This window comes from Argentina silus (genome assembly GCF_951799395.1).
Source record: "Argentina silus genome assembly, chromosome: 20".
NCBI classification, from domain to species: Eukaryota; Metazoa; Chordata; class Actinopteri; order Argentiniformes; family Argentinidae; genus Argentina; species Argentina silus.
Genome location: NC_139674.1, coordinates 5,516,178 through 5,541,549, shown reverse-complemented (window position 1 = coordinate 5,541,549; position 25,372 = coordinate 5,516,178). Strand labels below are relative to the sequence as shown.

General features: G+C 43.2%; 3 protein-coding genes across 4 annotated transcripts; all 3 read left to right on the top strand.

Moving 5' to 3' along the window:
- The first annotated feature begins 1,251 nt into the window (after nt 1-1,251).
- Nucleotides 1,252-11,400, top strand: pik3cg (phosphatidylinositol-4,5-bisphosphate 3-kinase, catalytic subunit gamma). 2 transcript variants are annotated; one of them, XM_083691690.1, is made up of 16 exons: nt 1,252-1,359; nt 2,021-2,411; nt 2,552-3,172; nt 3,296-3,591; nt 3,692-4,176; nt 4,333-4,567; nt 5,166-5,231; nt 5,360-5,503; nt 6,167-6,248; nt 6,448-6,551; nt 7,013-7,159; nt 7,473-7,563; nt 7,931-8,061; nt 8,526-8,637; nt 8,850-9,007; nt 9,226-11,400. In XM_083691690.1, the coding sequence occupies exons 2-16, from the start codon at nt 2,033-2,035 to the stop codon at nt 9,505-9,507; spliced, it is 3,333 nt and encodes a 1,110-aa protein (XP_083547816.1). In that variant the 5' UTR covers nt 1,252-1,359; nt 2,021-2,032; the 3' UTR covers nt 9,508-11,400. The 2 variants fall into 2 exon arrangements, with proteins under 2 accessions (XP_083547816.1, XP_083547817.1); XM_083691691.1 differs by having other exon boundaries at nt 1,338-1,359; nt 2,133-2,411.
- A 426-nt stretch (nt 11,401-11,826) lies between these two features.
- Nucleotides 11,827-18,109, top strand: LOC310820178 (cAMP-dependent protein kinase type II-beta regulatory subunit-like; the record flags this gene model as incomplete). Its single annotated transcript, XM_083691736.1, has 11 exons — nt 11,827-12,109; nt 12,663-12,698; nt 13,177-13,232; nt 13,503-13,586; nt 13,774-13,883; nt 14,098-14,251; nt 14,669-14,770; nt 15,230-15,304; nt 15,505-15,573; nt 15,850-15,979; nt 16,184-18,109. The coding sequence occupies 11 exons, from the start codon at nt 11,827-11,829 to the stop codon at nt 16,315-16,317; spliced, it is 1,233 nt and encodes a 410-aa protein (XP_083547862.1). The 3' UTR covers nt 16,318-18,109.
- Nucleotides 18,110-18,544: 435 nt separating this feature from the next.
- On the top strand, nt 18,545-24,329 carry LOC310820418 (HMG box-containing protein 1-like). The gene is made up of 11 exons (XM_083692027.1): nt 18,545-18,563; nt 19,474-19,672; nt 19,845-20,037; nt 20,164-20,287; nt 21,227-21,338; nt 21,750-21,862; nt 22,335-22,491; nt 22,608-22,752; nt 22,880-23,179; nt 23,302-23,443; nt 23,694-24,329. Exons 1-11 carry the CDS (start codon nt 18,549-18,551, stop codon nt 23,709-23,711), a joined length of 1,518 nt encoding a protein of 505 aa, XP_083548153.1. The 5' UTR covers nt 18,545-18,548; the 3' UTR covers nt 23,712-24,329.
- Nucleotides 24,330-25,372: the final 1,043 nt, after the last annotated feature.

Here is a 25,372-nt window from a genome sequence, read left to right as displayed (position 1 = left end):
GGGAAGGACGGTGAACAAACAGAGAAAGGCGGGTCCAAACGCGGACCTCCAGTCACACAAGCACGCAGCAAGCCAAGTGGAGGGTAGCGATGACGTAGCGTTTGGGGGCAAGACTATCACCTAGTCCAATCGCGCAAGATGACAGCAATGCTCTTATCCCTGATTACAGTAGGCTGTCACATATCATATATAGCGGCCTATACATTATATAAGAATATATAAACCGAAAACATCGAGCAATGTTCGTTCACTCAGCAAAGGACGTTGTCAGATGTTACCATGAATGTTATATTACTCAGCTTTTGCAAAATATGAATATTTTTCATTTATTTGTCTATAAGACGTAGCTGATGCTTGCAGATTACATATTATTCATTGGTGTAATCTTATATCATCAAGTCAAAAATTTGATTCAGTTTGTTGTTAAATTGACACATTGCGATAGCATCAATGAATGTTCTGAAATAAATAATTAACGTAAATATCGATTAAGTTTTGCCTTAGACATCTCTTAAAACTACAATTAATAGAGGGGGAACACGACCTGACCAGGGAACACACGACACTAGACCATGTCACATTATTAATTAATTATAAAAGAAAAACATCATAATAATTGCACTATGGTGTTAGACTACACTTGTATCATTCTATTAATTAGACTGTACACTATAGACCTACAATAATCTTATTTATTTTTTTAGCTGTAACAGCTGTAACAGCTACAGTGTAGACTACATCTCTTATCAGTATGGGTAACTGATTGAGATCAACATTTGTGTAACCAGCAGATAGCGCCATAATACAATTTACTGCAGCCTAGACTGTAGGCATAATCACTATAGGCTATTCAAACGTGTTCAAAATCTGCCTGGGAGAAGGCTACATCATACCGAAGGACTCCTTACTGTTTTTAGGGGGAAAAAGTTAACCTTAAACCACATAAAAAAGATATCATGACTAAGACAATAAATCATAAAAAGCATAGCACATATGATAATAATAATGATTACCACTGATTATCATCAATAATGGAATTGTAAAACCATGGTAATTATATGATTATAATAATAAGCTGTGTTATGTAGTTCATAGTGACATTTTGCCCTCAGAACTACCGTGATGCCTCCTAGAGTGACTCTCTCTCAACCAATAAGAACAGAACATGTACACTTCTGACTGTGACAAGTTCACAAGGGGAGGGATGAAGGAGGCTCCAGTAGTTTTGACACTCCGGAATTTACTAATCTAGTTTAAGAACCCAAACACTATATCGTGACTCTCGCAATTATCAGCATAAATGCCGAAAAATATATGTTGTCTTGATTCTGCTGGCGTATGTTGTGTCTTTGTTGAACGGTAAGTTTTATCTTATCTTCAGAGAATAACTCCCCCGGCGAATATTATGGGCAGTACCGTTACTTTCACAAATGTTACTTGTCTTTTTCACAAATGTTACTCGGCCTTTTATCCCTTTAGCCCTTTAGTGTTTTACATCAATTATTTTATTTATTACAATAGCCTAACTAATGATATGATTAAAGTTTGCGTTTTATTTGCAAGTGTCCATATCAGTGTCATTTTCAGACATTCCTATATGTTGGCAACGATTAAACTGTTCCAAAAATTATGTGGGATTACAATGTTGCCACATTCAGGTTTATTTTGATGCAACGCTTTCTCTGCCTCATTTGATACATTCGTTACTGCTGACAGCGTCTGATTTTGCTCGCTTCCTGCTTTGCTACATTTCCTTAGCAGAGAGGTTTCATGTGAAGAAGTTGTAGCGAACCACATACGTTTCGGTGGTAGAATTGTATCAGAATAACAAGTCTAGACTTGGATTCTGGACTAAATTTTGGTACATTAGAGAACTGACAACTTTCATTCATTAGAGATCTGACTACACATACTGTATCATATAAAAACATGAGTGGTTTCAAGTGAATGTCACTGTCATTGTCTAATATTAATAATATTAAATAATAATTAATATTTTCATATGTTATATTGACTTTAGGTAAATAGTGTTATGGAACAGCAAGTGAGTGATGAAGAACCTGTAGTCCTTAGAGAAGAGAACAGGAGGAGGAGAAGGAAGATGAAAGCTTTTACCTCCATCTCCTCTGTAGCCATGGATCAGATAGCCATCGATTTTGTCCTCCCCACCACCACCAAGTTGAGCGGGAGCCCAGACACTCTGCTGCTAGAGGTAGCAGGGAACTGGACCGTGGAGCAGGTGAAGGCTCAGGTGTGGCTGAGAGCTGTAGCCACCAACCTCTGCCCAGAGTTCTACCAGAAGTACTCACCCGACCACTGCATTCTCCTCTACCAGAAAAAAGGCAACTGGTGTGAAATTTATGACAAACACCAGGTGTTCCAGACCCTTGACTGCATCCGCTACTGGAAAGGTAGAAAACCGTTGCTCTTTAATCAGTTTTTTGGTCATAATGTCTTTTATTTGTATTGTATTGTGTCTATTTAATTCGCAAATGAATCAAGATATTTTAAAAGCTTTCTAAATAAAGTTTGATTTGATCCGATCCGAAAGCACTGAAGAAAGACGTGGGGAAGATCCACCTAGCCTCCAGACCCCAGCCCTCGGAGGAGTCCACGCAGTACCAGAGGTACCTCAACTACCTCATCGGATACGACGTCACAGACGTGAGCAACGTGCACGATGACGAGCTGGAGTTCACCAGGAGGAAGCTCCTCACTCCCCGCAAGATCGAGCTCTCCGACAGAGACCACAAACTCTACTCCATGGACCCCTGGATTATGTCCAAGCCCCTTCCAGAGTACCTGCTGAGCAAGGTGAGCAGCAACCACATCCTGCTGGTCATCCACAGGAACAAGGCCAGCCAGACCATCAAGGTGTCCATCGACAACACGCCCGTCCAGGTGCTCCAGAGCTTCTTCACCAAGATCGCCAAAAAGAGGGCTCTGCTGAGCATCCCGGAGGATGTGTGCGAGTCGGACTTCGTGCTACGCGTGTGCGGCAGAGAGGAGTACATCTATGGGAACCATCCCGTTGGAGACTTCCACTGGGTCCGGCAGTGTCTGAAGAATGGAGAGGAGATTCACCTGGTTCTGGAGGCGGCTCCTAACCCGGACCAGGACCTGGTCCAGAGAGAGGACTGGGCTCAGGTGGACGACTGTACTGGAGTGGCAGGTATCAAATGACAACTTTTATATTTAGTATTGGACACATCGGATCGATTACATCTCAATGGACCTTTAACCTGCAATGTTGGAATTAATAATTTATTCATGAATTCACTGCTCTATTCCACAGGCACCCACGAACAGTTGACCATTGATGAGAAGGATCACGACAGGGTGTTTACCATCTCGCTGTGGGACTGCCATCGTAAGTTCAGAGTTAAAGTCCTGGGTATTGACATCCCCGCCCTGCCTCGTAACCCAGAGCTAATAGTGTACGTGGAGGCCAGTATTTTCCATGGTCAACAGCTCCTATCCCAGGAGAGGACCTCCTCCAAGCCCTTCACCGAAGAGGTGCTCTGGAACTGCTGGCTCGAGTTCAACATCAGGATCAGAGACCTGCCCAAGGGAGCACGTCTCAACCTACAGGTGCTGTGTGTTTATTTTCATGGTTACTTTTTTATTTCGGATCTACTTTTCTTCTTGTTTCTTCTCATTACTTCTTGTTTCTTCTATCGTGTATTTGCAGGTATCCTGTGGGAAGGCCCAGACCCAGACCTCCAAAGGGGGCCACTACCCAGACAACAGCGGCCATGAAAGTAAGAGCAAGAGCCGGCTACTGTACTATGTCAACCTTCTCCTGGTGGACCACCGCTCCCTGCTCCGCCAGGGAGAGTTCATCCTACACATGTGGAAGATGCCCGAGAAGACAGAGGACAACAGCAGCGTCAACGCTGACAAGCTGACGTCCGCCACTAACCCTGACAAGGCGTCCTCCATGGCGGTAGCCATCTTGCTGGATAAGTACTGCTACCCCGTAGCCCTGCCTAAGAGCAGGGAGGGCCGGGAGGCTGGGGCGGAGGCGGAGGGAGGAGAGAGGGGCCAGAGAGAGATGCCCAACCACCTGAGGAAACAGTTTGAGGCCATCGTGGAGACAGACCCTCTGAATCCCCTCAGCCCAGAGGACAAGGAGCTGCTCTGGCACTTCAGGCATGAGTGTATGCGTCATCCCAGGTACTGCATGCTGGCATGATAATACATTTGTTCATACTGTAAATATTCCTAAGAAATTTGGATAAATGATACACAGTAGAATGCATTCATTTTTGTATGATACATATTATAATGCATATTTGTCCATCATCTGTTCGTCCCCCTTTTCCACCCCAGAGCATACCCTAAGCTGCTGGGGTCTGTGCGCTGGGGCAGGCAGGAGGAAGTGCTAGCCACACACAGGCTGCTGGAGAAGAGCTCTGTGTGGGACCGCAGCGGGCTGGACGTGGGCCTGGCCATGCAGCTGTTAGACTGCCACTACTCGGACGCACACGTACGCTCCATGGCCGTGAGGAAACTGGAGACTCTGGGGGATGACGACGTCCTGAGGTACCTGCTACAGCTGGTGCAGGTGAGTCAATGTTATGGTCAGTTCCATTTAAATTCAGTCAATTCCGGAAACTGAAAATCTATGCTTTGCAATGAGAAAAATGTAGAATTGGAATTGGAATTTCAGCGTACTCAGCTAACTTGAATTGACTGAATTTAAATGGAATTTACCTCAACGCTGGTTTGTGTGTTATGTCTTTCTGTTTACCTTCCCTTTTTCCCAACTGAAGTCTTTGAGGTTTGTTTTACATATCATAGCATCAGTGTCAATATCAATAAACTGACACCACAGCCGACAAAGAACCCTTGGTGCTAGATGCAAATGAGTCTGCTTCGCTTGGTTATTTAGATTCTGTCTTACAGAAGGACAGCCATCATATGGAAATACTCCAGAGATAAAAAAAAACCTGACAAACCTGACAAACAAGAACGGGGAAACAATCTGATTATTGTTGACCTGCTAACAACAGTGCAACATAAATGCATTTTTGCCGGTCAATAGACTTTTTTTGATGATGAGTTACAATATATGTGGGAGAAATATTGCAGAACTCAGATATGATGCAGAAAGTAAAACTTTGCTTTGATCACTGATATGTGTCCCCATTTGTCTCCTGTAGGCTGTGAAGTTTGAGCCGTACCATGACAGCGCCTTGGCCAGGTTCCTACTAAAACGGGCTCTGAAAGTAAGCAAATAAGCCACTGCCAATTATAATTGTAAACACAATATGAAAAATGGGTGTACAAACGTCTGTATGTGTGTGTATGTGTATATACATGTGCGTACTATACATGCGCATGTGTGTGTTTACAGAGTAAGCGGATCGGCCACTTCTTGTTCTGGTTCCTGCGTAGTGAGATAGCCCAGTCCATGCACTACCAGCAGAGGTACGCTGTGCTTCTGGAGGGCTACCTGCGAGGCTGTGGAGAGGCCATGCTGCAGGACTTCAGACGACAGGTGAGTGGGTGATGATCACACCTGGGTCAAATAGTGAATACTTTGAGTGTTGGCTTGAACCTGCCTGGAGTGCCAGATGGGCACGGGACTACAGTACTCCATTGGTTCAGTTGCACCAGGCAAACACAATCAAGCACCGATAAATATTTGAAATGATAGGTCTTGGGATGATACACACAGGCTGTGGATGAGAGGAGTTTTAAGGATACATTTGGCTGAAAGATGAATCACAACTCATTAGAACTCTCCCTGTCAGCTGAATTAAATGAATACGTAGGGTCCCTTCTGATGTACAGAGCAATAATCTTTATACATATAATATAATAACGTATATAACATTTACATTTACATTTTACATTTATGGCATTTAGCAGACGCCTTTATCCAAAGCGACTTACAGCAAATACATTTGTTTAAGTAAGTGAACCATCTATCCATCAGTCATCATAAGATAAAGTAATCAATGTTCAGACCAGGGACCATTGGCGGTCACAATGCTAGAAGATTTCTTTTTTTTTTTTTCAGGAGAAAAACTTAGACAGGGGGGTAGTGGGGGTGAAGAGGTCTCTAGGGTTAGGGTTAGGGTTAGTACAGGATGTGATATAAGTGTGATTTAAGTGTCGTATAATCCAATCCACCATTGTTATTAATTATTACCATTAGGTGGAGATGACAGAGGCTCTGCAGAAAGTCACCCGGGAGATCAAAGCCATCTCTGCCGAGAAATATGATGTGTCTACAAATGGTAAGTCCAGAACACTCATCGCTCCCTACTTGACCTGTGAAAGCATTGCACTGGATACAGAAGGCCTGATTCACTGAGTGTGAATGCACCTGTATTTTCCGCAGGAAATTAAAAATAGAAGGGTACAGCAAAAAGGTAAAATAAAGGTTAAGATGAGGCGGGCGACATTTTAATAAAACACATGGTGGGGGGTTTTCAGTTGTGATGCAGCTGCGTCAGAAACTGGAGAACTTGCAGACGTCGGGCCTGCCAGAGAGCTTCAGAGTCCCGTATGACCCAGGACTACGCGCAGGAGCTCTGGTGGTAAGTAAAGGCTGGGCAACCCATCTCTCTCCATCTCTCGTTGATCTCTATCACTTTTCTTCCCAAGACTCCCCTCTGCCTCTCTTCCATTTGAACTCTGCTCCATAATTTTGTGTCCCCCATCTTGTTCCTCATCCCTGATATTCCTCTCCTACTATCTCTGTCTCTGTATTGGAGCATTTCAGTATGTAGGCCATTGGTTCAAATTACAGGGGGGTTTGGGGTGGCCAAGCATCCCATAACAAAAACATTTGAATATCAATGTAGATCCTCAATGTGGATCCTCCTTAAAGATTATCTACGTTTCTTATCCCCCAGAAGTTGTTGGGCACCCCAAAGAGTCCATGTGTAATTAGAACATAGATGGAGGCCCAACTCTATTGCTCCTCACCGTATCCTGGCCTGCACCTCATTAACAAGTGATTGGTGTTTGACTCCAGACTCCATTGCTTTCTGTGCAGATCGAACAGTGTAAGGTGATGGCGTCCAAGAAGAAGCCTCTGTGGCTGCAGTTCAAGAGGGCCGACCCCACCACCCTGTCCAGTGACACCATCGGGGTCATCTTCAAGGACGGGGACGACCTGAGACAGGACATGCTCATACTGCAGGTGGGACGTATAGCAATTTACAGCAGTTTATTGTAATAACGCAATCCGATTGGTTGACAGACGTGGTATATTCACGATATACCCATACCATATCCCTCTTTGCTGTTTCAATCAACAAGATTCACTTCTCCTTCCGCAGAAAATCAAAACAGTTTTTAGTTGGCTTGATACATCAGCATATCAACTGTGGTGGAACATAAAAAGACTATTTACTCTTAAAAAGGGTTCCGTAACAACGTTCATATGTGTTTACGCCCCACTTCATCCCAGGATATTCCACCAATGTATGAGTTCTCATCTCTTTTGCTGTTAGATTCTGCTGATAATGGAGTCCATCTGGGAGGAGGAATCTCTGGACCTGTCCTTGTTGCCGTACGGCTGTATTTCTACTGGAAATAAAATAGGTATGTCAGTTGGTCAGCTGTAGGCCAATAAAGTTGAAAAATATGAGTAATATATACAAGAAGAACATGGAACATCAGAATAAGCCTCAGTGAAAAGGTCTGTTAGTAGTTGAGTTATAACACAATACACATTCATCTCTGTTGTAGACTCACTGTGTGATTTTATCAGGTACTTTAAAACTTTTTACATGCCTTTGATATACTGTATAATGTACTGTGTTTTTAATGTGGTGATTGTGTTTTGTCTATCTCTTTGTTGTTTTTATGGTGGCTTAAATGTGGTTAAATGTCCCTTTAATAAAGTATAATATCCTCTCATCTCCCTCCCTCGCTCTCTCTTTCCCTCTCTCTCTCTTCCTCTCTCTAGGGATGATTGAGATAGTGAAGGACGCAACCACCATTGCTAACATCCAGCAGAGTGTTGTGGGAAGCACAGGTGCATTTAAAGATGAGATCCTCAACCAGTGGCTACATGACAAGTGTGTGAATGAGGAAAAGGTACTGGAGCTAGCTACCTACCGCTACCACCACATGGCTGCAGTCAGTGTTTATCAGATGTAGAGGATATAGCAGTGCTGGAAGGGAAGGAAACACCCCCAATACACTTCCTGTGACTTCCTGTCTCAAGTCTTTTGTCCTCAACATTACTCATGTGAAGTTACATTTGGACCTGCACATTCTCAGGTCTCTGCGTCTATTTTGGACCGAGTCCTTTGTGATGAAAATATCTCAGACCTTGGTGTAGCAGAGCAAGGTTTTAACCAACCAACTAGCATGACTGACACGTGAAATACTTATTTGTGCGTGAGTCAAATGTCTGGTTTCGGTTCCACATCGTTGCGTTTGCAGTCAGTGTTGTCTATGTAAATGTGCTAGGAAGTGGTTGAGCAGAGGTGGATTGGTGAAATGGTAGCTGGCAAATGCTCTCTGTCTGTGTTTGTCTTCCCATCTCTCTCTCCTAGTTTCAACAGGCTGTCGAACGTTTTGTGTACTCATGTGGAGGGTACTGTGTCGCAACGTATGTCCTGGGGATAGGAGACAGACACAACGACAACATCATGATCACGGAATCCGGTAGCACATCTCCACTTCATATTCCTATATCACACACAAACACATGACACATGATACATGGGATATTCTCCTCAATGTGGGTAGGTTGCCATGTAACAGTATCTCAGTATCCATGTTACAGTATCTCAGTGAAAACTTGAATGAAACATACAATGTATTTATTTGAACACGATCCCTTGTTTCTAAAATTGTGCTACCATGTCTTCTGTTAGGTAACCTTTTTCACATTGACTTCGGACACATCCTGGGAAATTACAAGAGCTTCCTGGGCATCAGCAAGGAGAGGGTTCCCTTTGTTCTGACCCCAGATTTCTTGTATGTCATGGGAACATCTGGGAAGAAGAGCAGCCCACACTTCCAGAAATTCCAGGTATTGAACACATAGTAATGACACACACACGTAATGAATGAAAGGCAGAACTTAGACAGTAAATGACAAACTGTCCACCATTTTGGCACCATTCGTCATGGTCCTACGGCTCAAGATAATGATATACTATAGTATCTCCATGCTAAATGCCTATACCTCTAAATCTGTCAAGGTATAGTACCTGAGTCCTAAATGCATGGCCTAACCCTCTCACTCAGGACGTGTGTGTGAAGGCCTACCTGGCCCTGAGGCACCACACCAACCTGCTCATCATCCTGTTCTCCATGATGCTGATGACGGGCATGCCGCAGCTCACCAGCAAAGAAGACATAGAGTACATCCGCGAAGCACTGACAGTGGGCCGCCCGGAGGAGGAGGCTCAGCGCCACCTGCTGGATCAGATCGAGATCTGCAGGGACAAAGGCTGGACCGTGCAGTTCAACTGGTTCCTCCATCTGGTGCTGGGCATCAAGCAGGGGGTGGAGAAACGATCAGCTTAGTGTTCCCTCTGAGTCTTTGGGGGGGGGGGGGGGGGGTCCTCTTGGCTAGGACTCCCTTGCAAAAAAACGACAGGAGTAGGAGTCAGTGGGAAAGAATGGCCTGATTACAATGAATCTCAAGTGAATATTGAAACATGTTTGCCATACTACTGATGTAGCCTATCAGTACAAATATCAGATATATGATGACAGATCACGTTACACTGTAATACATTTTGTACACAAGACTTGCAGGACTTGTTGTTGTGCAGGACTGATATTGATAACATCAGAAGAGTTTTCGGGACCCTCATGGTCACAGATCATGTCGGAGGGTTATCTTAGAGAGGTTTGCCTACCTACTGTGAGACTGCAGGGGAGAAGGTCAAGATGAAAATGGCCCACTCCAGCGCTGTTGTGTCACATTTTCATACACACAGATTCTCTCCTAGCAGGGACATGCGTGAATGTCACACACAAACACCTGACACACGTCTCCTGTCGCAGGAGAGGAGATGGATGTTCGCACAGCAGGACACTTCACCCCACTCTGGGCTCCGAAAACCCTGGGCTCTGAAAAAAAATACAAAGCACAATCATTTCACTTAGACGGGAGGACGTGTAAAGGACGATTCAGCAAAGACCTTTTTTTTTGCACGATGGGAACGAGTAAAAGTGAACTCATTTTTAATTTTCCTCTTCATGTACAATATTCTAATAGATTTGGGATTGAATCAACTCTTTTAATACAACTCTTAAGATCAGAGTAAAGCCTTGTCACACATTGTGTGCTTTCCTTGTAAAACCAGACAAGAGGAGAGGTTGCACGCTTTGCTGCACTTTGGCAAATTAATCATATCTGCACTGAGTAAGTTTATACACTGGGTTGTTCTCCCAGAGGAAGTGAGGTCCAGTAGTGTGAGCAGCAATATGTCATTGTGGGGGAGGATTCACACGCCACACCGCTGACCCAACCTCAGTCACAGCATTTACAGTAAGCATGGTAAAATACAGTCTATTAAAGATGGTTATTCTGTAAATGGGGAAATGGGGAAATACTGTGAAAAGTCTGGGGAATTTTAGTATTTCAATGGTAGAATGGAAAAGGTTGGTGTATTTCTTGCTTCATGTGACTCCTTGATTGCTAAGGGTTTATCATGGCCATTTAGCAGTATTGTAAAGCTCAAATCTACAGTAGCTGCGTAAGTAGTGGGACAGTGAAGCATTTTTTCTTCTTTTTTAGTTTATTAAATTATAGACAATTAAAGTATAGATTCTCAGCTTTTATTTGATTGTATTTACGTACATATTGGTTTCACCATTCATAAATTACACCACTTTAAATGATTTTTTTCTAATTGTTGATTTAAAAAAAAGAAAAAATGCTTCACTGTCCCATTACTTACACAGGCACTGTAGATTTGAGCTTTACAATACTGCTAAATGGCCATGATAAATCTGCACATACTGGATCTTTAAAGGCATGTTTTGATAGTTTACCCCCCAAGAACTGGTAGCCTGGGCAAACATTTCAGAGGTAAGTAATCAGAACTCAAGAAGACTACTCCAGATATGGAGGGATGCAAAACTGCTGATTCTGTTTGGTTTCCCTAGGTCTAAATCAAACACACTAAAACTGAATTTCAGCAGATACTGAAGCTATGTGCACTGTGAACACCCAGCCATAATGAATATAAGCCTTATAGCAGCGAAGCAGCACTTTTTTGTTCCAACCCAGTTCAAGTTTCTAAGGGGGTCAGTTACTGTATTTAGACATCCGTTAATGAATCTCCGTGCTAAAATTAATTAGAGCTTGCAGCGTGTGTTCTGTTCATCCACTTTTTATTTCACCCTGAAATTGATTTTTGTATTATTTTGTTTGGGTTCATCTATTGCCATTAATAAAGATCTCTTAAAAATAAGATGATTTTGATCATCTTTAATAAAAAAAAATGAACCACAGACGTGGATGTTCATGTTCTGCTCATTCTATTTCTATGACTCTTTTTGCCGTTGCGCTACAGCATACGCAACCGCTAGACGGGTGGTTGCCATGGTTACCCGGGTCACATGCGTGGGTTTCCTGTAGCCAGCAGCAAAATGATGCTACATTTTTACTGCCATTTTCATTCAGTTGACATCAAAAGGCGGTTAGTTCGCCAAAACTGAACAGAGACTGAGCATGGAGATAACGTTAGCCACATTTGTAGCAAAACGCCGTGTTTTTGGAATCAGTACTCACTCATAGTTCCCTTGGCCTTGAAGCATCCTTGAAGTGAGCTGGAATTTATTTGTGTATTTTTCAAAAAATTGTGTATTTTGCTTTTGGACTCTTCAGAGATGAGTTTTGAAATCCCAGAGGGACTGACGGAGCTGTTGCAAAGCTTTACAGTTGAAGTGTTGAGGAATCAACCGCAACCAGCAGACCTTCTGGACTTTACCTTGCAGTATTTCACACATCTGAAGGAAAATCAGTCAGGAGCCGCCTGCAACAATGCCCGAAATTCGGCTAACGCAACCTGTCGACCTGGGAGGGGGGTCAACTTTGCCGAGGAGGCAATGCAAATTGACTCAGAAAATGGAGATGATGAGGAGGAGGATGAGGATGATGAGGAATTCGTAGGTACGTTAGCTAGCTAGGCATCGTTTTGCTTATGTTAGCCATAGCTAACTGTCAGTGTTCGCTAGCTAGCCAGCCAATGACAGATGAGACTTGCTATCTAGCTAGCTACTGTTATGACCAAAATGGGATGCCAAACCAAGCAAAGGCTACAGGTATTGGGGGGGGGGGGGGGGGGGGGGGGGGGGGGGGGAATGCTTATCTCAATTATGTGAAGAACTCAGCGTGTAGATAACGGAATATTGTATTCCTCAAATATGAATGGCTTTTGAGGTCCCCGAACCTGGCCTGACTGAGCTGAGCATCATTCTAGTCAGCACAGTGCTGGCTCCCACTCAGACAGACAAGAGGCCTGTCATACAAGGCAGCATATCTACTGTACTGTAGCAACTGTCTGGCATGCTGGTAAGCATGGTAGCCACTATTTCAGGGCGGTGGTGGAGGTCATACATGAAACATTGATGGCGATTGGTCAGAATGCTGTCAAGCTAGTGACACTTTGCATTGCAAAATACACCACATTCATTCATTTGCCTTTTTTTTATTTTTCTCTCAGCTCCAGTAATCAACAGATTCATGAGAAGAACCTCAGGTAAGAAGTCTGAGCCAAATATCATAGTTAGTCCAACATTCCTCAAATTCCACCCACTGCCCCCACTGCAAAATGCAAATGTTCCAAAAGTGACGTGAACTGACATGGTGTTGACAACCAAACTGGTGTCCACATGCAGATGTAATGGGGAGCAGAATTTTCTCTGTGGCTGGGACTATTGATCTGGGCAGGACAGCAACTGCTGCTGTCATCAGAATCACTGTTATTAATAGCAGGATCAGAACAGCCAACGACAGGCTTTTCAAAGCACAAAATACTCAAGTAGCAGAAACAGAGGTCCTCGTGAATTTTCAGCTTCAAATGGTCTCCACAGAAGTTGGGTGAAGAGATGTGCCTCTTCCGCAATTACTAAATTCACTGATTACATTAGTGGTGTGAGTCCTGGGTCGGCTACATGTCTAGGTCTGAAAGAGTCTCACATTCAGAAGTATAATATGACTCTTGTGCCTTTCTGCAGTGTGTGCAGAGGCATTCAACCCTGATGAGGATGATGAGAAGGACAGAGAGGCCAGAGTAAGATCCTTTATTTGTTAATTAATTTTTTTCTATCCAGGTAAGTCACATTGACATATGAATGTCTTTTTCACGGCAGCCCTGGATTTAGATGTTGACATTGTGGCAATGACACCAAGCCTACTACCTCACAAAAGATAACTTGAGCATGACAGGGCCAATGCATCTGTACTTAGAAAGAACAGGCAAGATGATACTTCATGATGATGATACTTGTAGCTTGTTGTTTTTACAATTCTGCATATCTTATGCGCTTCTCTTTTTTTTCAGATCACCCACCCCAAAACAGACGAGCAGAGACACAGACTACAAGAGGCCTGCAAAGACATTCTGCTGTTCAAAAACTTAGACCCGGTAAAATGAAGTAGCCTAGGCAGGGGGAAAGAAGCATTTGGGACCAAAACTCATTTGCTCATCTCCCAGGAGTTCTGCTGGGTCCACTTACAGTGGAAATAATCTCGACAGTAACCTGAAGGCTTATGTCACATTTCAACAAATAGGCTACGCATGACAAAAAAAAATACACATTTGGCTTTAACAGGAGCAGATGTCCCAGGTGCTGGATGCTATGTTTGAGAAGTCTGTGGCAGCTGGAGAACACATTATCGACCAAGATGATGATGATGCGGATAACTTCTATGTCATTGAAAGGTACAGTAGGACTTTGTATGTCTGTGCTATTGATTAACACTAAACAGCCACACACAACCTTTATTTGCCCTTTATTTACCGCTTCAATAAGATGCGTACCATGGTGGTTAGTGTGAGTTACTCTCTAAACAGCACCATGATACGAGAGTGCTTGAGCACTATGCAAATGGGATCCATTGTTGTTGTGATGATGAGTGTCATTGTCTTTTCTCAGAGGGACATATGATATCCTGTTGAAAAAGGACGGTGTGGAGCGAGTGGTGGGGTCCTACGACAACAGCGGTAGTTTCGGGGAATTGGCCCTGATGTACAACACACCGAGGGCTGCTACCATCATCGCAACCTCTGACGGAGCTCTCTGGTGCCTGGTAAGTTGGGCTGAACGTGTGTGTGCGTGTGTGCGTGTGTGCGTGTGGTGGAGCTACTCTGGGTGGAGAAGAGCCTGTGGCTGTTGTTACATAGGTTTGAATGGGAGAATATGCCCCCCTGCTGGATTCGTGAGTGAAGTTACACATGCTAGAAGCTACACTCAATACAAACATACCTGGTTTGAAAACAACCCCAAGCCTCTTTTCCCTTTCTGTGTTTGCAAAACCGTAGGGACCAGATTAGAGGTAAGCAATATGGCTCTACCTACCCACCTAGCTTTCCAATGAAGCGTCCGCCGTATATGCTTACACTTATCATGTTCATTTGGTTTTGCACCAACACCTAAGGAGAAGGGGGCTGGGGTCATTGGTGTCGTGTTTGGGCTGAAGGTTTGAGCCGATGATTTTGTGCTCCAGGACAGACTGATCTTCCGACGGCTCATAGTGAAAAACAACGCCAAGAAGAGAAAGATGTACGAGTGTTTCATTGAGTCGCTCCCCCTCCTCACATCCCTGGACGTAAGAGTTGTCTATTCCTTTCAGATACCTTTATGTTGATGTCTTTATGTTTCACTGGTTGAGAGTAATGCTGAACTGTGAATGTATGAATGAACGCATTAATAAGAGGGTTGGGGGTCAATTCCATTTCAATTTAGTCAATTCAGGAAGTGATTTGAATGTATAGTTCAGAAATTACAAACAAATCTTGGTAAAAAATGATTGTTATTGCTAAAAGCTCCTGGTTTTCAGTTTGTTTAGAAATCATTGAAAATACAATGTCTTATTTGCAGTCATCGAATCGTAATATTGGTTGACTTGACTGAATTGAAATTCCACCGATCCTCAATAATACCCTCACAACATGAACACTTGTAATTCCTCGTAATGTGAAGTATGTCTGATGATGACAGCATTCCCTGACTGTGAGCACCATGAACAGGCCTGCAGTATAACTGCCGTTCTCTCTCGCCCTGACAGCCCTCGGAGAGAATGAGAGTGGTGGATGTACTGTCCTCCAAATCGTACAGTGATGGCGAACAGATCATAGCTCAGGTAATGCCCTCAAATGAACCCTGCGTGCTTCAAATGGACTTTGCATGCCTACTGTTGGATAGATTATTCACTTACTTAAACAAATGTATTGTTGTACGTCGCTTTGGATAAAGGCGTCTGCTAAATGCCATAAATGTAAATAAATGTAGAAAGTTTGAGAGGGGCAATTCAAATGGTTTTGTCTTGGTATTTCTGTACAGGGGGACTTGGCTCACTGTTTCTACATTGTGGAATCTGGTCAAGTCAGAATCACAATGAGGAGGAGCAAGGTAAGAGTATGCTTTAAGATCTGCCCTGATTTTTAAAGGCCCTGCAAGGTGACAATTGTGATTTTTCTGAATTTTAGATTTAATGTTCGGTTCACTAGATCAAATAAACATCAGGACTGTTTACTCTTTTATATGTTCAGAAAGCACCTGTTGTCGCTCAAGCTGGTGTTGATGGTGTTTGTTGTCAGAATTGACAGGTTGGGAAGGCCTGATGATACCATGGCAAAGGCAATGATGTTTCATTTGTCACGTTTTTAATTTGTCCTTTCCTTCCAGACGAAAAAGGAGGGTGATGAGGTGGAGATCGCCATGTGCTCCAGAGGACAGCATTTCGGGGAGCTCGCTCTGGTCACCAATAAGCCCAGGGCTGCCTCTGCATTTGCTGTCGGAAACGTCAAGTGTTTAGGTATGTTTATGGCTGCCTAACACCTAAAGGAGCACATCGCACTTCAGGAAACTCTGTGCAACTGAATGTCAATATCCTAAATGTCAAGGTCACACCTCAGCTCACGTCTAATACCTTGTATCATTTGTTTTGTGTGTGACAATTTTATTAGCATTTTCAGTTATAAAAGGCCAGTAATCTCATTGTACTTGGATTGTTTTGCAGTGATGGACGTGCAGGCCTTTGAGAGGTTGTTGGGTCCCTGCATGGACATAATGAAGAGGAACATCGCCAACTACGAAGAGCAGCTATCCGTCCTGTTCGGAAGTAGCACTGACATTCACGATGAAACCGTGTGAGAGCTCCGACACATTCTGATGAAACAGGACTCTTAGCCACTCTTGTCTTGGTACTGGGCTCTTGAAATGATCAGTCTGCTTGCTATCACACACATCAAAATATCTGTTAACGTTAACAATCAAACTGTTTTAAACAGATGACGTTCATACTGCTTACATGAATTTCAGCCATTATTTGGAGCAGTCATAGGGACCTAAGTCTCATGTGTATAATAGTTTTAGTATTTTGTATTATATAAAGGCATAGTGTCGTTTGTCAACGACCAAGTTTCATCCCTGGCCTTACATAGAAATGGTACATGAAAAGATGCACTTTTCTGAAGTTTGTCTGATAGATGAACTTTGTTATAGATTAAATTCAAAATGGTGTCATCTGTTATCCAGCATTTAATGTTCTCACAGAAAAAAAAAAAAGACCTAACAGTGTTTTCAGTATTTGCTTTTTTAGCCTGTTATTGTGTTACAAGCTTATTAATTCATAGGATATGAAATATAAGATTTCATTTCTTGTTCTTGTTCCCTATCGCCTGGCAAATTTTTACAGCCTTTTTTTTTTGTCTGGGCAATTAAACCTGAAGTGATGTGAAGACAACAGTTTCTCAAAAACAACACAGGAGGTGGTCGTGCAGTTAGTTATCATATCTAAATGTTCCAATTGTTTGTGATAACCAATTTACTTTTTTGATGAAACTGAACAATGCATAAAGTATTGTACTTGAAGTTTGTATTAGTTCTGTAGTCCTCGGTTGCAGTCGATCATATAGTTGGTGAAGGATTATTATCATTGGTAGCCAATTGTTTTTTTTGGCCTACGGTATATTTATGAAGTCAAATGGGACATTCATACAACTCGGTGCTCAGTAGCAAAAAAAAAAAGGCAGTATTTCTAGACTCAAATGTGAAGTTGGTTTATAAAAGGTCCACAGAACCATTGAGTGATTGAACTTTGTCGCTTCTTTTCTCATTGAGTAGGTATTGTATGACAAGCTGCTGTTGATGACTTGTCAGAGGATGTTTGTTTCTTTGGTTTATCATCCTCTTGACATATAGTGTTGTTTCCCCCCCCCCCCCCCCCCCCCCAATGTCATTTTTAATGTCTTTGAAATTTGATGGCCTGTTTATAACAGGTGTGATAGAGCTCCTTGTTCTATCAGAGCCAAACATAAGTTCAACTGTAGATGAGTTGCCTCTACTGAATTCCGTGCCACTTCCAAACGGGTGAAACATACAGCGGGTCCTTATTGGGAAATATTTCGTTGACATTTTGCATTTTGCTGCTAATCCCTTAGGTTGATACTTAGTTGGATACGACAGTTTGTCCATGAGAAAGAAGCCTTTCTTTTTCTTTGTTTTTTTGTAAACAACGCACTGCTCTCTTTATAGCTTAGTACCGTATTTGCCTTTTTGAACCAGATATTCTTAACTGTCATTTACTTGTCATTACATTGTCGGAAGTTCAGCCTCTAATGCAAGTAAACCTCTTTAAACAAGTTTTGTGAGTCAACAGAATGGATTTATATTGCCTACCTCTGCACATATTTACCTATGCCAACGAAGGGTATCTGTTATTCCTTGTTTAATGGTATTCTTGTAATTGTATACCTTTACTGTTTAGTGTGTAAACAATCTGTTAATGTTTTAATTGAACCATTTCTAAGGGAGCACCATCTGGCACATGCTTTGCTGTGTTGCCCCTTTTCTTGTAATGTCGTTACACTTAATTGCCAGAGTATTTTCTGTATTTAACTGTTATTTGAATTGCCATTGCAATAAAATTAGTTTTTTTTAAAAATATAAAGTAGTCTATTATTGGCTATTTTATTTATTGAAAAGAATTGGTTAAACTGTTCTGGCATGTATTGGTATTACATACTGATACTATCAGTAAATGAATGGTTATGTTCAACCTCAATAACAAAAACTTTATATATTTATATAATTTTACATGATCTTTATTTTTGCTATTTCATATCAGCACTCTTGTAGTCAACAGAGACAGTATAAAAACTACAATTGCCAGTAGTTGTTCTGTTATCAGGTTGTCCAATTAGATCCAAGAGCTGATGATGGACATGGACACACACGCCAATGGGAACAGCATATGCACATATATGGCGTATTTACAAGACTAGTAGCCAATTGGGAAGCAAGCAGCCGTACATTGACATCTCGATCTACCAATAGGCTTGCACAAAGAACAATTATAATTTATCTCTCTCAACTTGGCGTTGATGGCGACTGTTTTGGTGAGTTCCAAAGAAAGTTCAATTGAAATGCTGAAGACAAAGCTTTAAATGAACAGTTATTGAAAAAACAAGATGCAGGTCTTACAGGACAGATTACATATGAAAAACGAGAAGATGACATTGGCTACATTACTTGCAAATGACATGTCAGACTTTTCATTGTTGACGTTTGTTGTTTTGTTGTTACTGCTTGCGCAAGAGGAAAGCTCGAAGGCTCGTTCATTCGTTTTGTAATGGATATTGGCATTTCCTCCCTGTGACATTATTGAATATATTTGTGCATCTTATAGTGTATGATATTGTCAGTAAAATGACTTGTCGTCGACGTGTAAAACCAATGAAACTGTTTTCTTGCGACCGCGACATTTCTGTATATTGTGACAACAAAGGCGATCGGCAAATTAATAGGAAAATCTTTGTCAACATTGTGTCCTTTATATGAGATCGCTATTTTGTACATGCGTGTCATTCTAATGCAGTTCGATTTGTTATTGTGTTAGACATTTTGCTTGTTTTTAAACTTATGCGAATGAGTTATCGTCCTTTCTCAGTATTGAATGAATGAGCTCGAATACGCATGCGTGAAGTCCTGAAAGTTTACAAACAAGGGCTGCACGCAAGGAATCACATGACGCTGTTGCGAAATTGATAGGAGACATACAGACTGTATGCTATTTACGTCTATCAGCTGTAGTTTTACTTTTACACTATTAACCCATCATTGTGGTACAGCTCACCTCATACACAATCTAATAAGTGTAGTCACTCTTTTTCCCGAGCACTCTTATTTACAAACCTCATAGAGGCCTTTATAAATAATACATGGAGAGCAACTGCCCAATTTAGCCTGCTGAAATCTGTATACGAGGTCCCAGAAGGCACATTTATGTTTTGTTGTGTTTGTACGCAGTCGGATGACCTAAAAAGGTATAACATGGTGTGGGAAGTGAAGACTCCCTTGGCCTGCAGTAGCCCCAAGCTGGACAACACAGGGATGGACCAGACAGAGAGGAGCACAGGGATGGATGAAGCCTTGGACATGCTCCAGTGTGAGGAACACCTTGCCTCCTCCCCTGGATGCCCCACCAGTGAGAGCCGCATGGAGTATGGTAATCACAGACCAGCATGTCAATAACAAGACAATACATGCCAACTATTCAACTTTAAAAAAAAAAAGAATTCAAATAGATAAAAGCATCCAACAGAGAAAAATAATACAATTGTGAAATGTGGATTTTACAACTGTCGTTACACACTCTATTTTTATGTATGACCCCTCAGATGACCTCCCTGAGCTGCAGGAGGTGGAGGAAGACCAGACATCCCCTGCTGTGTTTCAGGTGGGAGTGTGTGTGTCCCACCAAGAGCGTGACGGACACACACACACAGCCCCCCTGGACACACACTGGCTCACGCAGCTGGCCCACATCGCCACCAGCCCCCAGAGCCCACTGCTGCAGGGGTCTGCTCACAGGTCGGCCTCACAACACACACACACACACACACACACACACACACACACACACACACAAACACCCACACACCTTCCTGTCCCCCCTTTAAGAATTGAAAGTCCATAACAATCCAATTACTTCCTTAGGTCATCTCCAGTCCATATTTTTGGCACCAGCAGTAACCTACATTCCTATGCTCGGCCTCCCCTGACCTCCAGCAGTGCACCTTCGCCCCCTAGAGGCCCTGCCAGGGAGCGTAGGCGCGTCAGGGTAAGAGCTCCCCAATCAAGCACAGATTTGAGTGTGACGTTTGTTGTGCTGTTAGGGTGGGTTTCCCGCACAAAGATTAAGCTTAGTCCTTAACTAAATAACACAGCTAGAAAATCTCCATTGAATATACATTTTAGTCTAGGATTAGGCTTAATCTTTGTCCGGGAAACCGTCCATTATCGGGCTGTACTAAGCCGTATTATGCTAGCACAGATGTTTTCCTTTCACATTGGATTTTTTCATTACAGTTCGGATTGTTAAAAGCCTGCTCAGCTGGTCCCACAACATATCTGTTGCAGAGCATGTGAGCGGAGCGGGGGTAATTTGACCGGAGCGTGGATCGGGTATTTAAAACACTGGAGCGTCAGCCTTCTCTCCCACTCCAACTTAGCTCCAATGCCACTCACATCACCAGCTCAGGGCATGATCCAACCCAAATATTGTGCAGATAATCCAATAACTCATGCATGAAAACCTTTGGAAACGTGTTTAGTCAATGGCACGATAGTAGGCCCTCCTCCTACTGCCTTCCAAGCAAGCGTCACTTTACTTCCATTACTTTAAAACAAAGTAAATACTTTTAAAGATTAGATGTCGGTGTTTGTTTTCATAGGTTCAATGAATGTTTGAAACAAAGAAACAAACGGAGGGAATTTTGACACTGTCCAAACCGCCCTGTGTTGAGGGCGGGCAATCGCTAGGTTGTCCAACCACGCCTGTCTTCTCCGTGGCGGTTCTGGATAATACGCCCTAACAAGCTGTAATGGACAAAGTGAAAGGACAACAGACTGTTATACCATACCTGTGAATGAGGTCCGACACGGGATAGCACAGCTCGGTTCCACCTCATCGTGTGAAATAGGCTGTGGTGTAGTGTGTTGAGTGTTTCTAGTTGGTACAGAATAGAGTGTTGAAAGCCCCGTTGTCTTCTTCCTGCAGGCCACCAGTGAGTGTGAGTCGGCTGTGTCCTGCAGGTCTTCACTGTCTGATGATGAGGACATGGGCTGGTGCCACTCCTGGCCTGCTACTGCCTGGCACTGCTTTCTGAAAGGTACGAACACAGGAGAGAAAGACACACACACACACACACACACACACATATAGGAAAGACATATGGTACATGTACAAAAACAGGTGTACACACACACATAAACAACCCATAGACAAAGTCTATTCATTCCTTTGCTCAAACAGGGTTCTACCCAACAGCGTGGTGCTGGATTGTATTATCAAAATGTCAAAATGTGCAAAAAATACTGTTAAAGCGCTGAATGAGGAACATCATACTGCTTTCGCTTTTGCTTTAGTGTTTAACAACAATGTTGTTGGCGATCAAAGATAGTTACTCTATCATTACTGAATATGTTGTTTAATTTGCCCTGTAATGTTCACAGCGCGTTTGGGGAGAACCCTGCTCACATGCTAATCTCTGTCGTCCCTGTGCTGTATGTCTCCTCCCCAGGCACGCGTCTGCGTTTCCACAAGGGTCCAAACGTGGAGTGGCAGGATGCTGAGGAGCTGGAGTCAGAGTATGAGTCGGAAGATGAGGGGGAGGCAGTATCCCATCCCCCGAAGGTACAGAGCGCTGTATAGGCAATATCCCATCCCCTGAAAGTGCAGTCTGCTATAGAGGCAATATCCTTCCGCCGTAGACTGATGACCCATCTCTTCAGGCTACCATCCCTCCTAAAGACCTCTTCATCCCCACTACCCCCCTGTACAGTTTCTCTACTGTAAATAAATTAATATATATATATATTGGCCCCTGGTCCTAGCATAGATTTGTTTTTCTTATGATGACTGATGGATAGATGATTCACTTACTTAGACAAATGTATTTGTTGTAAGTCGCTTTGGATAAAGGCGTCTGCTAAATCTCAAAAATGTAAAATGTAAATCCTATCCTGTGAAGGTACAGACTGCTAGAGGAAATATCCCAGGGTTACCAGTGCCTCTTTAGCTCAGTCAGCTAATATGGTCCGAAGTCCATCCTTTCTGTGAGCCCCATCTGTAACTGTTCTCTCTCTCTGGGTAATGTGTTTTCCAGGGCTATGGTTCTGAGGGTCTAAGGCTGGTGGGCCATGCTGAGAGCCTGGCGTTCGGACAGTCTGTCCTCAAACTCACCTTTGACCCTGGCTCCTTTGGGGAGGGGTTCCTGACCACCGAGTGCCAACTGGACCACCCCTTCTATGTCAAAAACAAAGGTAGAAAGCTAGACCTGTGAGCTCTTGTGTAGTGTGTGTGTGTGTGTGTGTGTGTGTGTGTGTGTTTGTGTTTATGTTTAAGGTGTGTTTGTTGAACGTGTGTGTATGTATTCCAGGGTGGTCCTCGTTCTACCCGAGCCTCACTGTGGTGCAGTATGGGATCCCGTGTTATGAGGTGCAGGTTGGAGATCTGTGTTTGCCTCCGGGGCACAGGGATGCCATACACACAGACGACTCACGGGTGTTTGACACATTCAGGAGGTAAAACCGCTAAAACAAGGCCTTTATGAAAGTAGTGTCAATTTTTTGCTCAATAACATTAATCAGTTGTAGCTAAAGAGTTCGGTTGGTTAGACTTTGACGTTTGTGTTTGTTATCCCTTTCCCAGTTATGACTTCACCCCTTTGGACTCCTCTGCTGTGTACGTGCTGAGCAGCATGGCCAGGCAGCGCCGCACCTCCCTGTCCAGTGGGGGCGCTGTGAGTCCCGACCGTGACAGACAGAGTCATGCTTCCTCCTCCTCCTCCTCCTCCTCCTCCAGCCGCAAACCAATCAAGAGCCAGCAGGCCTCGGTAGCAGCCAGCACTGCCCCGCCCATCAAGTGCAAGCGGCCAATGAATGCTTTCATGCTGTTCGCCAAGAAGTTCAGAGTGGAGTACACGCAGATGTACCCTGGGAAGGACAACAGGTGTGTGTGTGTGTGTGTGTGTGTGTGTGTGTATGTGTGTATGTGTGTGTGAGACATATGACATATTACCTGTAATGAGTTGAATTTACTATAAAGTGTGTGTGTGTGTGTCCTTCCTACAGAGCGATCAGTGTGATTCTGGGGGAGAAGTGGAAGAAGATGAAAGGCGAGGAGCGGAGGGTTTTCACCATGGAGGCCAAGGTTCTGGCTGAGGAGCAGAAGAGAATAAACCCTGACTGCTGGAAACGCAAGAGAACCAACTCGGTGAGCTGAGGAGAGGCCCTGGGACACACACACACACACACACTTTATGACATCTTCATCCATTAGTGGTGGTTCTGTGCGGTACAAACTCAATATTTCCCCCTAAGAATTTACTTAATTTAGAATTTCCTACTGTAACTTGAGATAAGGCCACTGACCATTTGTAAGTTTAAGAGCCCTTTTTAACAAACACATACTGTAAATTACCTCCCTGAGCCTCCATGTCTGACCTCTCATCTCTCTTCCACAGGGCTCCCAGGGGAACTAGGAGGACACAGACACGGGAGAGGGGATTGAGGAAAAAGAACAGAAAGGAGAGTGGGATGAGAAGGAGAGGGGTAGAGAGAGCAGAGAAGAAGACAGGCTAGCCCATGGAAGACTGATGTCCCCCTCACCTCCACACAAACGTGCACACACGCACGTGCACGTGCACGCCAGAGTCTACAGCCCCCTTCTGCTCTGAGGCAGACTGGCGTCTCTCTACTGTGACATGGTGTATGCTTGTATCTAACCAAATAGAGAGAAACACATAAAAAAATACATACATTATGTTTAGAAAAAACATACGTTATCTACTAACTGTGCTTGAATATGATATATTTTTAATGACTTGCGTTAATCTTCCAAAGCAAGAATTTATTCAGTCTTTGTAAATAATTAAAATGTCAGGTAATTTTATACCCTTTAGGCTTGAAAACACAAAACCCTGTGGTGCTTCAGTACTTCCAAGTAGAGACAAGAGGTGAAAACTACAATTATTTGTTTTCACCTAACAAAGGTCTATTTTTCCACAAGAGACTACAAAATACCGCTTCCACTCAGACGTTCTTATGCCTATATTTGTATATTAACTATAATTCTATTTTAACATTGTCCATGCAGATGGGTAGGGTCGGGGTGGGGGGTAGAATGGAGGGGGGGGGGGGGGGGGAGTTGGGGGGGTGGAGTGGTGGTGGTATGTGCTTAACTATGGCTCATGCCCTTTGTACCCTTTGGCACTGTCCTGTACAGTAGACCTGAAAAGATTGGATAGGGATTAGCAGTAGTGAAGCTAGGTGGAGTTTATATCACATCGATCTCACACTGAATCCTAATACGCTCTGTCGCGTATAGATATATATATATATATATATATATATATGAGTGTCGCGTATACATATAATCCGTCAGACGACACAGCAAGACAACACCAAAACAAACAATGGATGGATCTGACCGGCACAAGCACCTGAAATACAGACCATTAAGACGCGTGGCAGTGTAGACGCACACAGAGCCTTTTGACGGACACAGCTGATTAGGACACCCAAACTGATTTTAGTGGGAGAGATCTATTTTTCTTCTCGGCCCTCGGTCGCGACGTGAGTCATTAGGACACAGCGTTACACCCATCCGATCCTTTCAGATCTGGAGAGGGTGTGTCGAGAGGAGCCAGGGGTTTGATTTGGGATCGGGCATTTCTTACCCAGGTCCTGTACTCTTGAGTGTTGGACAGACTAACGGGCCATAATCTATCGGAATGATGTGTGAACAGTAACGTACATTAGATGGGAGGGGCACCCATACTCTCACTGCACTTTGGGGATATGTGTTATGCACTATATACACTTTATTACCTTGTTTGACTGATATAATGTGTACTGAAACATTGCTATGAAAAATATAATTATGAAAAATATAATTTCTGACTCAATCTTGGCAAAACGTGTCAAGGTTGTGCATTTATTTGATTGATTGATTTATTTCTCTCTATCAATTATGTACAGGTCCTCCTGAAGCTATTTCACACGATGCATCTGTATTATAGTATGAATAAAAGCATGAATCTGAAATCTTTTTGTATGTATAACACGAACGCACACACTCACAGAGGGTTCAAATTCATTGGCGTCCATTACAATTCCAAACTTCCTCTGTGCCTTCATTTTA